Source organism: Chlorocebus sabaeus, unplaced genomic scaffold (assembly GCF_047675955.1).
Source record: "Chlorocebus sabaeus isolate Y175 unplaced genomic scaffold, mChlSab1.0.hap1 unalloc_scaffold_438, whole genome shotgun sequence".
NCBI lineage: Eukaryota > Metazoa > Chordata > Mammalia > Primates > Cercopithecidae > Chlorocebus > Chlorocebus sabaeus.
The window spans coordinates 96,141-110,673 of record NW_027327746.1 but is presented as its reverse complement, the minus strand read 5'-3'; the positions used below and the strand labels follow the sequence as shown (position 1 = coordinate 110,673).

The window sequence follows — 14,533 nt, the reverse complement described above, 5'->3', positions numbered from 1 at the left end:
CAGTGCAGCTGCCTTGGTGGATGGAACATGCCCCTCCTCCCTCCCTCCCTCCCTCCCTCCCCCCCTTTCTCCCTCCCTTCCCTTCCTATCTCCCTCCCTACCCCTCCTCTCTCCCTCCCTACCCCCTCCTCTCTCTCTCCCTCCCCCTCCTCTCTCCCTCCCTCCCCCCTCCTTCTTCCTGTCTTCTCTCACCTTTCTCCCTCCACCTTCTCTCCTGGGTGAGGCACAGAAGAGAAGAGACCTCAGGAATCTTCTGCTTCATCCAAGCAGCTTGGGGGCAACATCAACAGCTGCAATTTGGCTGTCCCAGCAGGTGCCTCAGGGCAGCCTTTCTAATGGGAATCCTGGAATCATGTCTTTCCTTAATGTGTCCTAAAGGCTGGAGGACATGAAGTGAAACAATGCTCCATGCTCAGTCCTGTGATTTTGTGTATTTATTGGACTTACTTTGAAATTAAACTAAATGATACCCAAGGTAGAGCATTAAAAAAAGAAAAAACAGGCTACAGTGTTTGAAAAACAAACAAAATCATTTGGTTTGTTGGTTCTTAGACCTTCACAGGCTCCTAGGTCACACGTTTCAGTTTCTCAGTGAGTGACATTCTCTCCGGAAGCTGTGTCAGCCTCTTGTTTAATGATATCAGCCACAGCAGAAAGAAGCACTCCATAGGCCCCGTGCTCAGCACCTTGGCATGAGCTCCTGCCATCTTCTGTTCATGCTCATCACAGCTCTGTGCAGTGGGCGTCCTCCTGATCCATATGGGAGGATGGAGGATGGAGGCAGAAGGGTGAGTGACAGCAGGATCACATGAGGGGTGTCTCCCGAGGTAGGGAGGGGAGCCGGCCCAGGACCTCAGTGCCCATTGCGTCTTTCCTCCTCCTCTTCTGCCTCTCCGTGACTGTTTAATTCAGACTGCAGGGACAGATGTGAGTATGTGCAGAGCGTGTGTGCACCCCTGGGGGTGCGTGCTTATATTGGCAGGAAGGGGTGTGAGCATGTACAGAGCGTGTGTGCACACCTTGGGGATGTGTGCTGGCATTGGCAGGGACAGATGTGTACAGAGCATGTGTGCACACCTCGGGGGTGTGTACTGTTGTCATGGACAGACGTGAGCGTGTACAGAGTGTGTTTGCACCCCCGGGGGTGTGTGCTGGTGTTGGCGGGGACAGATGTGTACAGAGCGTGTGTGCACACCTGGGGGTGTGTACTGGTATTGGCATGGACAGACATGAGCGTGTACAGAGCATGGGTGCACACCTGGGGGTATGTGCTTATGTTGTTTTGTAAGCGGAAAATATGTGGCCCATTGCGTCAGGCGGGATTGCGCCCATGCTGAGTCTGTCAGTAGCCCTTAGGTTGGGGTCTCCATCTCCCCAGATAGCACTGGAGTGTCTTGAGGTTTCAGATTCTTCCTCTCTGGGTACTTGGGCCTCCTCAGGACCAAACATCAGAACCAGCCAACTGCAAACTACAAGAACGTTCAAATACATCTTCAGTAGGAAAAACAAAAGCAACTGGAATAATTTTCCAACATGACCCCGTGGTTAAGCCGTTAGATACTCCAGCCAACAGATTGAGTCACTTTAAAATTCACACCATTTAAAATGGTTGTGAGAGTTGCAGAACTTTACTTCTAAACTTTGAAATAATTGAAGCGTTCTACTCCACTTGCTTACAACCTAGGGTTGGGGATAACTTTCAGTCCAAAGTAGCAACCTTCTAAATCCAGCTTAGATGTGAGGCTCTCACTGACACAGGAAGAGACAGTGGCCCTTGTTTATTCTCCTGTGTTCAGATACTTTGTCATTTCTTTTGTATCCTGATCATCACTTCTGCTTTTCCAATTCAAACTAAAGGGAGTTTAGTTCTGTTTTGGAGAAGCTGTAGTTAGTGGTTTCTTTTCATGGTTTGCTTAATCTCTTAAGTCTGGTGCTTGCATTTACCCAAATGGACTTTTCTTTAGTACAACAGTGCCGTAGCCCAGGGCTTCTCCCTCCATATCTGCTCCCCAGGAGGCCCCCTAGAAATGAGTGCTGGAGACCCAGCCCCTCTCCGTGTGCTGTTTTCTTTGAGTCCAAGGTAGGTTTGGCTCAGAGAAGAAAACGGGCCTCCAGGTTAGGTGCCTCTGATTGCTTGCTTGTGAAATGTTTAATGATAAGGCGCCTTCCAAACTAATTTTACACATTGATAGCTGTAGCTTGAAGTATCACTGCAGTCATAAGAACAAGAACACTACCATAAAGTAGATAGGCAGAAAAAGCCATAAAAGTTTAATAAAGTGCAAATAAAATGGTGTTGTAAGAATGTACAGTGGGAAATGCTCTCAGTCCAGATAGATCGGCTGTGGCGTCCTCCTGTAAATACATTCAGCCACATGTGGCCCTGATCGCAATCACTACTGTGAATTGTGATCCGGAATGTTCTTGGGGTCCGATGCCTGGGCTGTGCCAGCAGCTGAGTCTGATTGGGCATCACCGCGGCGATGTGCTTAGCGCGGCCAGCTGGGCTGAGGGGTGGACACCCGTGCACTCGCCACGTGCAGGCGTTATTCTGGTGATGGGGTTGCACGCGGAGCGACTTGTCCACCTGGGCTACTTAAAGTACCGGGAACTCAACCACGGGCGGGTGCATCCCAACATAGGAGCTGCCTTTTTTTTTTTTTTTTTTTTTTTAATCCAGGGCCCTCTGGCTCTGCAGACCCTGGCCGCCGGTCCCTGAGCCCATGGGGAGGCACTGGAGGGCTCTGCTGGGCCATGGAGGTCCCCGAACAGGTGGTCGCTCATTGCTTGTGCAGTGGTCCATGGCCTGTGAGTTTATTCCCGGCGTCTGTGTGGGTGAGGTTAACCAGTTCACAGCTGGGCGCTTACCCCTTACACAGGTGACACTAGTTAAAGTGGAATCTATACTAGCTCGCACGGGAGTGCGTGAGCTGCTGGGAGGTTGGGGAGGCTTGGCCATAGCACTGGAGCCTGGGTTCCTGACGTTCTGCGTCTTCCTGTTGGGCCATCAGGGCCGTTGTGGGTTCTGAAGACTGGTGGGTGCCATATGGACCAGGGGATGTGTGAAGCCTCTAGAGGCCACAGGAGGGAAGGGGATGTTCGCTTCCCCCAGAGCCAGCCCTGCTGACACCTGGGCATTAGCTGGTGGGACCTGTTTTGGACTCCAGCTTCCAGAAATGTGAGAAAATAAGTCAGTGTTTAGGGCGCTAAATTTGGGGTGATTTAGTGGAGAAATAGAAAACTAGCCTACAAAGGTGCACGCATTGAAATGTGCTCTGTCCAGGTGTTCAGAGTGGCGTGAGGGGGATGGCATCAGGGTTCTGGGAACTGTGCAGTTTTACTGAAGGAAGGGGGCTTGCCACGCCTTTCCTCATGTAACTGAAGGTATGTATGCCTGCCACACCGCCCAGGAGACGGGGACTAGAATTCTGACTTTATTTTATTTTTTTATTTTTTTGAGATAGAGTCTCGCTCTGTTGCCCAGGCTGGAGTGCAGTGCCCGGATCTTGGGTTTATACCATTCCCCTGCCTCAGCCTCCCAAGTAGCTGGGACTACAGACGCCCACCACCACGCTTGGCTAATATTTTGTATTTTTTAGTAGAGATGGGGTTTCACCGTGTTAGCCAGGATGGTCTCGATCTCCTGACCTCGTGATCCACCCGTCTTGGCCTCCCAAAGTGCTGGGATTACAGGCTTGAGCCACTGCGCCCGGCTTCTGACTTTATTTCTTATGGGAACCAAGCCACAGTCAGAACACGGTGAGGGCTGAAAGGAGCTTCCTACAGCCTGAACTGGGAAAAGAAATCACAAGTAGTTTGTGTTTTTCTACACAGACCTGTCCTTTCAGATTTTGTTAAGTTCTGGAAAAAGGGAGAAGCCAGGCACACCTCGGGGAGGGACAGTTTCTGCAGGTGGTGCGGCTTCAGCCTGAACATGGCCGTGTGGCTGGGAGGCTCAGAAACTGCCCTCCAAGGGCACTCATCTGTTCCTTATTGCACTAATACCGTGTTTACAGAAATTACAGAGCAGTGCGGGAGGTCTCTGGATGGGTTTGTGTGGGCTGAGGTCACGGGGTGTTGTCCCAAGTGCTTATCCTGATCTGGCAGAGGCTCTGTTCCGAAATAATTATTCCACAGTTTCAGAGCCTGTATCTGAGGGATAATCTTTTAACTTTGTTGCATAAAAGCAAACAAAGTATGTTTTTGAGGGTCTAAAAATCCATTCAGTAGTCATAGCTGTAAACTCAAATATGGGGCTTTGGGATGGAGTGAAAACCACCATCACCTGGCGTGGACTTGGTTGTGTCAGCCGATGTCTGCCTCTACAGGCCCACAAGCCAGCCAGAACCCAGTTTTCCTTTGGTCATCTAATGTCAGAAAAAAAACCTGTTAGAGATTCTCATAATTTATATTAATCATTTGACCATGCATAAAATGTTATAAATGCATGAGGCTTTACAACTTCGCAGATGTGTAACTCACATGTTATGATTGAATCAAACTGTTGAAGATACTTGTTTCACTTGAAGGTGTTTAGCATTTTATGTGCAAACCAAATGCCACTAGCATTTTGAAAGAGTATTTTGGAATTTTAAACAGTGGGACAGTGCTGTGTCTCTGGGATGCTGGTGAGGTGGACATGATCTCAAGCTCTTGGAGCTTGCAAGCAAGCAGGATTCCTAAATTGTCACACCTGCAGTGCTGGAAGTCAAAGTGGGTTTCTGTAAACGAGGTATTAGTGCAATAAGGAACAGATGAGTGCCCTTGGAGGGCAGTTTCTGAGCCTCCCAGACACCTAGGAAGAAGCCGGGGTGGGGGAAGTTACCTACCAGAACCTGGATGGTGGAGCCGGGTTTGCTGGTGGCCCTGCATGGCAGGTCATTACGTGCAATAAGGAACAGGTGACTGCCCTTGAGGGCGGTTTCTTGGCCCCCTTCAGAACCGCAAGTGGAAGACGCCCCAAGGTGGGGGTTCGGTTATCCACAGGAGCCTGGATGGTGGAGCCGGGTTTGCTGGTGGACCTGCGTGACACGTCATTACGTGCAATAAGGAACAGGTGAGTGCCCTTGAGGGCGGTTTCTCGGCCCCCTTTGGAACCGCAAGTAGAAGACGCCCCAAGGTGAGGGTTCGGTTATCCACAGGAGCCTGGATAGTGGGGCTGGGTTTGCTGGTGGCTGCTGCGCGGCAGGTCACTGTGTGGAGTGATGGGAGGTGAGTGGCGTGGGAATAGAGGACGCACCCTCCACAGCTACTGGTGGGAGTTGGCTCTGGTAGCAGAGGGGGCATAGAGGGATTCCCATCAGGGTCAACGCGGCTGGGGTCCCACGTGTGCTGGACGCCGAGGTGTGGCTATATGTGATCTCAGTCTCCACAGCCGCCCTGGGAAGTGGGTTCAGTTCCTTCCCATCTCACATTTGAGAAATCTCGGGCTCATATCACAGCTGGGTAGGGTGGAACTAATGTCTCAGGCAGGATGTTGGCCCCAGAGCCCAGCTCTTACACTCCCGTGCTATTTTCAGTTCACCAAGCTTGTAGAGAGGTGTAAGGTGGTGGGGGGCAGCTGAGAAACCAACACAATAGAGGGGAGCAGGAGACAGGCAGTGCTTGGGAGGTCTGGGTGTGGGGGGCACCTCTGGGCCTGTGAACCCCGTTCTGTGCTCCTGGCTTGCCCAACTTTGACCCTCAGCCACATGCTGCACGCTTTAGGTGAAAGCTCAGTCCCTCGAGTGGTGCAGGCATCTTTTCTCCCTGGTTTTGCCTCTCCTTAAATCACGGAGTCTCTGGGGATGGCGGGGTGGTTGGTGGCCTATGGGATTTGCCCTCCACCTCCCCATCCTTGTCCTGTCTGACCTGTTACCTGGATGTGTCTCTTCAGAGCCTGCAAATCAGTGGAGACCATGGCAGCCTCTCGCTGACCGGCCTCTCAAACTTTTTTATTCATCAGAATCATATTAAATGCTGATTCCTAGGCACCCCATTAGACTCTATGCCTGCCTGGCATGGGTACTTTGAGGAAGGTAGAGGGTTGCTGGGCTGTTCGAGGAGGGAATTTGCATTTGTAGAATGTCCACTGTGGTCCTTCCAGCACTCGACTTTCCATGCACACGTGGCATTAAACCTGGAGTCCTCTGGGTGCTGTGCTGGTGAGGAAGCCCCAGCTGGATGAGGGGCTGCTGGGGCTCGGACTTGATTGCTGGGCTGGGGGCTGCGGGCTTGTTCTCTTCAGTGGGCCTGCTGATGGGATGCCCTGAGAAGTCCTGTGCACTCGGGAAGGTGCAGAGACAGGCTCAGGAAATACAGACCATGGATTTAAAAATGCCTATTGGAAAATCTTTTATGAGCAAAGTAATTTGCATCTAACTGTAGACAATCATTGCTTGAATAATTGGTTTGTTTACAAAATTGGTCCTATGAACAGATTAAAGTTTTCATTCATGCCTTTTCTATAACGTAAATAGGAGCTATTACCGCAACCTAAATTAGCTTTAAATTTTGTATCAGATTGCAGTCCAGATATAAAATGGAGGAATTTAGTACTTGGAACCCAGAGTGAAGAGAACAGAATGACTTTGGTTTCTCAAAAGCGTGTGATTTGAGGGAGTGACCTGGGATGAAGAGAAGTGGCTGGAGTCATTACACTCAATGAGGTGATCTGCCCCAGCCTTTCTCCATTGTCTTCTGGATAAAAGGGCGATAAATATGTAAAAATTCAGCATTGAGTTAGTCTCTGCCCTGAGCTTCTCATAGGGTCATTAATGTGATGGGGCTGTATCTGTGAAGCCTCCATACAGGTACAAAGGAATTAGGCTAGAGTACGGTGGCCTGCGACCTGTGGCATCTGGGCCGTGTGTCATTTCTTAAAGCCCTTTTGGGTGAAATGACAGTCGCAATGTCTGTTGTTCGGAGAAGTGTAATCTCACGTATGAGATGCAGGTTTTAAACACCAAAACCAGGAAGATTGGTGGGAGTGGCTGTCTTCCAAGTGGTTTTCTGTGCTGCCATGGATGAGGCGTGGATGTGTCATCCGTTGGTGAGGTCCACTGGTGGAGGGGCTAAGCAAACCCGGGGGTGTGTGTGTGTGAAGCTACATCTCTTCTGGCATCCCAAGTAAATAGACATTTTGTAAAACTTGTGAATTTGTCCCTGAGTGTTGAAGTCTGGTGCAGTGTCTTGAGCCCTCTTCTGCACTGAGGGAGAGTGACTGTAAATGACTGATTCCTCAGTGGTGAAAGTTCAAATTTAGCTTCCCTGAGGAAGCCAGACCTCAGTCACCCATGTCTCCATTGTAAACACTGCAGCCCCTACACGGGTGGCTGCAAGTTTCCAGGCTCTCCTTGGAGAAGCAGCCGTGCGGTGCTTGGTGATCTGATAACATCAGCCACCTTCTGTCTCCTGTCTAATCACGGTACAAATGGTTCTCCTACAAGGAAATGGATCTGGTTTCTTCCCCGATCGTTGGAAGAAGCAGCCCACCTAGGGACTGCACCATCCTCTGCACTTTCACAGCGAAGCCTGTGTCTGTCTCCGAGGCATGTCATGTGTGTCCTGGGAATCGCGGGAATTGCCTCCTTAATTCTTCCTGCTTTTGAGGGCTCAGGCAGCTCTGCCTATTTCACCCGGATGAGCAGCGGGTAGTCTCTGGCTGCTGTGGGACCAGGGCTTGTGTTTCACCCGGGACGAGCAGCGGGTGGTCTCTGGCTGCTGTGGGCCTAGGGCTTGGGTTGCGTCATCACATCCGGTGGCCTGTCCAGGTGGGCATCATTGTCTTTTGCCTCTTGGCTGAGGCAGCTGTGATGCCATGGGGGTCATGCTTGTGTCAGGGCCAATCCATTTCTTCCTGTGCACACCTCTCCTGCTGGAGTGCCTTTCCTTATGATGACGTGTTGAATTAGCATGGAGAATGCAGAGAGGCTCTGGGCCTCTCTCTCCCATTATTCCCTGGAGCTGTGATGCCTGACAAGGGAGCCCATATCCAGAGGCTCCTTTAAATTTAATTAGAATAAAGATTTGATTACATAGCTAAACACATTTGAAAAGAACTTCACAGATTAAATTCCAGATTCAGCCCTTCAGACCCAGTGGCCACGTTTCGGGGCTCAGCAGCTGTAGGTGGCTGTTGTCTTTCTGTGTTGGCTGAGCAGATTGGGACGTTTCCAGTTCAGCAGGCAGTTCTCTTGCATGGCTTTGCCTGTGGTGAGGGCACCTTGGCTGGAGAGCCTTGTGGGAATCCCTTAGGCCTCTGGCTGCAGCTAGGCTGCACGGTTCTGCCCCGGGTCCTCTGCAGGTTGAGATGGATCCCACCACAGAGCCAGCACTGCTAGACTTGTGGTACTCTGTGCAGACAGCAGAGGGGATATCCGGGCCTTGTAGGGACTGGGGTTGATGGGTCTCCTTGGCCAGGCTCCCGTCTCTGAGTCTTCAGGGGAAATGCATCCACCATCCAAACTGCAGGCTTCTCGGTGGATGGTGAATTGAGTCACGCAGAGTGACTAGGCTTGGGTTCCTGACCAGCGTGGAACCTGATGATACCTTTAGGTGGAACCTGACATGCTTCCGTGTGTACATAGCAAAGAGAATGCAGCGTTTTAGAGGTGGAAGGTTCTGGGAGTATTGGCCGTTGGTGATTGTCCTGCCGTGGAGGACTTTGAATGCAGGCCCTGGTTTCCTGGTCCCTTCTGTGGGCATCCCTGAAGACCCCGGGCTGGAAGAAGGCAGGGGAGATGGGAGGGTGACAAGAGGTCAGGTGTTTCCAGCTGTGGGGAGTGATGCCATCAGATGGCTGAGATCAGGAGGGTGGTGGCTGGGGGACCAAAGCAGGGGTGCATGGAAATGCCATGTTTCCCGGGGCATGGGGAGGACATCTTGAACTCTATTCCTGGGCAACAGTTCTTCCATTCTCAGGAATCTGTGCCATTGTAATTGACTAGCAAATTCTGTAATTGCTCTAATTACTGTTAAGTCCCCATCCCAATTACCATGAATTAGCAACAGTGATAAGTTTCCCTGGTCAAGCCTTGCCAAGAAAAAACAGTGGAACTAGTTTTAGTTGCCTTGAGTTCCCTCCAAATCGGATTCCTAAGCGGAGTGTGTCCCCACAGCTGCTGCAGTTCCTCCTGGGCCTGTCAGGCACATTCTAGACATTCACATCTCTGCTGAGATGCAGGCGTGCACATTATAGAAAATCGCACTGCGCTGTGATCGGCTTGAGCTGACGTTTTCTAGGTGGGATGTGGAGGCGGAGGACCTGTGAGAGACTGTCCGAGCATCCTCATTGACTTGGAGCAGGTGCACATCTGTTATTCAAAAGTTCTAATGCGATGAAATTAGAAATAAGAAATTTTAACATTCACGTGTTATGAACTCTGTTCAATGATTTCCTCTGAAATGAGAGACTATTTGCGGATGAGGCAGTCAGCCTGCAGCTCTCCTTAGAACTGTCCTAGACCTCGATGCCATCCTATGGCCTCTTCCTGGGTGTGGGGTGCTCTGCTTGAAGCAAAACCAAAGGAAAGAACATGGTCCTGTGTGCATCACTACTACAGCCAGCTCAACACACACACCCACTGGGGGGGGGCCGGATCACTTAGCATTTTAAATGCATTTAACATTAAACAAGCAAGTCAGCCAGTGCTTTCTGTAACCAAGCTGCCTGGCTCATGGAAGCCTGACACTTGACTTTTCGGAAGAGAATACTTCTGTGGAGTATCAATATTTGTCTCATTTCTTGAGACTTTGTTCAAAGTGATGAACGTGTGTAAATTAGGACCTTTTTGTGTAAATTGGGCCACAGAGCTCTCTAGACACAGGGGAGTAAACGGCTGTGAAAGATGCCACCTGATGTGAGCCGTGGCCAGGCACTTTGGAACCTGGGATCCCATCTTCGTCCTTTCAAAGGATGTAGAGGGATCCACCTGATGTGAGCCGTGGCCGGGCACTTTGGAACCTGGGATCCCATCTCCAGCCTTTCAAAGGACATAGAGGAGTATAAAATGCAGATGGGAGACTTCATATTTTTGGTATCTCTGTTCTTTTGAAATCAAAGTACAAAGAAAAAGTTTTGCCTTGAGGTCTTACCCCATACTTGTTTTTCTCCTGAGGTTTTGAAATTTTCTTAACTTTTTTCTCCCCTGATCCTTGGGGAGCTTCTATCTCCATATCTCAAAAGATATGGTTAAATTCAACACTGAAATTTAAAAACATGTTTCACATTTTTGTTTTAACTGATATATCTGACATTGGTGAAGAAGTAAGTGGGCATATTGGTTAATTTTTATTTTTTTGAGACAGTCTTACTCTGTTGCCCAGGCTGGAATGCAATGGCATGATCTTGGCTCACTGCAGCCTCACCTCCTGGTTCACGCCATTCTCCTGCCTCAGTCTCCTGAGTAGCTGGGATAAGTGCCTGCTACCATGGCTGGTTCATTTTTGTATTAGTAAGACGGGGTTTCAACATGTTGTCCAGGCTGGTCTTGAACTCCTGACCTCAGGTGATCCACTCACCTTGGCCTCCCAAAGTGCTGGGATTACAGGCATAAGCCACCATACTCGGCCTGGGATATTCTTGATTGTAACTGTAATAGATCCCTTTAACAAAAACAAAACAGAACAACCAAAAAAAGCTGTCTGAAAAGTCCTAAAATTAAAGAGCTCACTTGGACAGGGATTTGGACACCAGTTGAATGGCCCTGCACAAACCATAGTTACATGGGCCACTAGGCCTGTTAGATCCTTAGGGTATTTGAAGTCGTGGGGTTATTTGCATTTCTGCCTCTGGATATCATGTTAGTAGGAATTCAGCTAGTGTTTGAGGGCCAGGCTCAGATCTGGGAAAACAAGAGCCCCTGCCCTCATGGCACTTCTCGTGTGTGTGTGTGTGTGTGTGTGTGTGTGTGTGTGTGTGTGTGTGTGTATAAAAAGCATAAGATTTTTTTTTTTTTTTTCCAATGAGCTGGGAAGATGGAAAAACAAGCTTAAAATGTTCACTTGTTCAGAAGAAGGGAAGTGCAAGGAATACTCAGCTTTGCTGCTGCTGAAGGAGGCCCCTGGCAGAGGTCATTTCAGAGGTGGGGTCTCTCTCAAAGGTGGTAAAAGGGAAATAGGATGCCCCATCTGGTTTGCCAGAGATGGGGAGTTAGTATCCCCAAAACAGCCTCAGTGTTCTGGCAAAGGCTTCAGAAAACCAGCTAGGGTGTGGGACCTTGTTGGCCACTGGGTAGAAGGAAAACATTGCTGGTCCTGAGAACTGTACTGTTCTTCCACTACAATAAAAGAACTACCTGAGGCTGGGTAATAAGGAAAAAAAGGTTTAATCGGCATACAGTTCTGTGGACTGTACAGGCTTCTACATCTGGGGAAACTTACAATCAGGGTGGAAGGTGAAGAGGAGGCAGGCATGCCTTCACATGGCTGGAAGGGGAAGGTTCCATGCACTTCCAAACAACCAGATCTCAGGAGAACTGTCACGAGGACAGCACTTGGGGGGGATTTTGCTAAACCATTAGAAACCACCGCCATGAGTCAATCACCTCCCACCAGGGCTCACTTCCAACACAGGGTTAGAGTTCAGCATGAGATTTGGGTGGGGACACACAGCCACCATGTCAGGCTTCCCATTCTTCTCCTGCACGTGCTTCGCAAATGGTTCTGTCATTAGTTTTTCTTTTTGTTGATACATAATATATATACATATTTTCGGAATGCATGTGATATTTTGATTCATCCCTATATTGATTAAATCTGGGTACTTGGGATGTCTTTCACTTCAAACATTTTCTTTTCCTTGTGCTGGTAATGTTCAAATTATTCTCTCCTAGCTGTTTTGAAATACACAGTAGATGACCCACTGCCATCCCCCTGCTGATTTGTCAATAGTAGGTCTTGTGCTCCCATTAGGCTGTTAGTGCCCGTTACCAGCCTCTGCCCATCCTGCTTATGAGTGGGCTCTGCTGGGCCCTGTTCACCACCTACTCTTGGCCTCCATGAGATCTCTCAGCTCCTGCTTGAGTGAGAACATGCGCTGTTTCTTTGCTTGGCTCATTTGCTTAACGTAATGTACTCCAGCTCCATCCATGCTGCCGCAGATGACAGGGCTCTCTGCTGTGTGGTGGAGTATTGCTTCTGTGTATGTTCGGGCCACGTTCCGTTCATACCCTGTTGATGGGGTCTCGGGTGATTCCAGACCTTGGCTGATGTGGATGATGCTGCATTGAAGCTGGGAGCAGTCACTGACTTTTATACTTGGGGGACGTGAGCCACTTCTTTGTTCTCAAGCAGCCTATCCCCAAAGCCCTCCGTGGAATGCTGTATTCCTTTGTGCCCATGGATTCCACTAGGATGAACCACTGGGAAGGGGCTTTGAGTGAACTCTTGGGTTTCTGTCTTCAATTGGTACCTGGCTGCACTAACCAAGCGGGGGTCCCAGTGACCCTGGACACGACCTCACATAAGGTACAAAGATGTAGTTAGGTTCCTTTTTTAAACTTTAAAAAAAAAAACAAACTATAGCTGAACCAGGTCAAAAGTGTTATCAGTTAGTGTTTTTCATATTGGAAAGGTGTATATTTTATTTTCTATGAAGGAAAAAAACCCTGTTAAATACTCTAACTGCAGATTAAATCATGTCAAGGAAAGAGGTACTATTTTGGGGGAAAATTACCCCTTCATGTCAAAGATCAAGGAGATGACTTACATTGTTTAACTGAGTTAATTTTGAAATCTTAAGTGGTTTTGAGAAAATGAGCTGTGGATGCTGCAAGACATGAGACTGAGGCTGATTTAATGTCAGCCCTGACAGAATGTGGCTAATATATATATTTTTTGTCTTTATAGCAGCATGATTTATTTATTTTTTAAATTTATTTATTATTATACTTTAAGTTGTAGGGTACATGTGCATAACGTGCAGGTTTGTTACATATGTATACTTGTGCCATGTTGGTGTGCTGCACCCATCAACTCGTCATTTACATCAGGTATAACTCCCAATGCAATCCCTCCCCCCCTCCCCCATGATAGGCCCCGGTGTGTGATGTTCCCCTTCCCAAGTCCAAGTGATCTCATTGTTCAGTTCCCACCTATGAGTGAGAACATGTGGTGTTTGGTTTTCTGTTCTTGTGATAGTTTGCTAAGAATGATGGTTTCCAGCTGCATCCATGTCCCTACAAAGGACACAAACTCATCCTTTTTTATGGCTGCATAGTATTCCATGGTGTATATGTGCCACATTTCTTAATCCAATCTGTCACTGATGGACATTTGGGTTGATTCCAAGTCTTTGCTATTGTGAATAGTGCCGCAATAAACATACGTGTGCATGTGTCTTTATGGCAGCATAATTTATAATCCTTTGGGTATATACCCAGTAATAGGATGGCTGGGTCATATGGTACATCTAGTTCTAGATCCTTGAGGAATCGCCATACTGTTTTCCATAATGGTTGAACTAGTTTACAATCCCACCAACAGTGTAAAAGTGTTCCTATTTCTCCACATCCTCTCCAGCACCTGTTGTTTCTTGACTTTTTAATGTTTGCCATTCTGACTGGTGTGAGATGGTGTATCATTGTGGTTTTGATTTGCATTTCTCTGATGGCCAGTGATGATGAGCATTTTTTCGTGTGTCTGTTGGCTGTATGAATGTCTTCTTTTGAGAACTGTCTGTTCATATCCTTTGCCCACTTTTTGATGGGGTTGTTTTTTTTTCTTGTAAATTTGTTTGAGTTCTTTGTAGGTTCTGGATAGTAGCCCTTTGTCAGATGAGTAGATTGCAAAAATTTTCTCCCATTCTGTAGGTTGCCTGTTCACTCTGGTAGTTTCTTTTGCTGTGCAGAAGCTCTTTAGTTTAATGAGATCCCATTTGTCAATTTTGGCTTTTGCTGCTGTTGCTTTTGGTGTTTTAGACATGAAGTCTTTGCCCATGCCTATGTCCTGAATGGTACTACCTAGGTTTTCCTCTAGGACTTTTATGGTATTAGGTCTAACATTTAAGTCTCTAATCCATCTTGAATTAATTTTCGTATAAGGAGTAAGGAAAGGATCCAGTTTCAGCTTTCTACTTATGGCTAGCCAATTTTCCCAGCACCATTTATTAAATAGGGAATCCTTTCCCCATTTCTTGTTTCTCTCAGGTTTGTCAAAGATCAGATGGCTGTAGATGTGTGGTATTATTTCTGAGGACTCTGTTCCGTTCCATTGGTCTATATATCTGTTTTGGTACCAGTACCATGCTGTTTTGGTTACTGTAGCCTTGTATAGTTTGAAGTCAGGTAGCGTGATGCCTCTGGCTTCGTTCTTTTGACTTAGGATTGTCTTGGAGATGCGGGCTCTTTTTTGGTTCCATATGAACTTTAAAGCAGTTTTTTCCAATTCTGTGAAGAAAGTCATTGGTAGCTTGATGGGGATGGCATTGAATCTATAAATTACCTTGGGCAGTATGGCCATTTTCATGATATTGATTTTTCCTATCCATGAGCATGGTATGTTCTTCCATTTGTTTGTGTCCTCTTTGATTTCACTGAGCAGTGGTTTGTAGTTC

General features: G+C 48.0%; 1 protein-coding gene across 2 annotated transcripts in view; it reads left to right on the top strand.

Moving 5' to 3' along the window:
• The window catches only part of LOC140711272 (ATP-dependent 6-phosphofructokinase, platelet type-like), a 78,632-nt gene that overhangs the window by 6,930 nt on the left and 57,169 nt on the right, over positions 1–14,533 (top strand). The window contains exon 1 of one of the 2 annotated variants that reach the window (XM_073014196.1): positions 173–788. The exons of the other annotated variant lie outside the window; for it this stretch is intronic. Within the exon in view, the coding sequence (XP_072870297.1) occupies positions 760–788 (29 nt within the window). The 5' untranslated portion in view covers positions 173–759. Of the gene's footprint in view, positions 1–172; positions 789–14,533 lie in introns of those variants that run through there. 2 annotated transcript variants of the gene reach the window in all.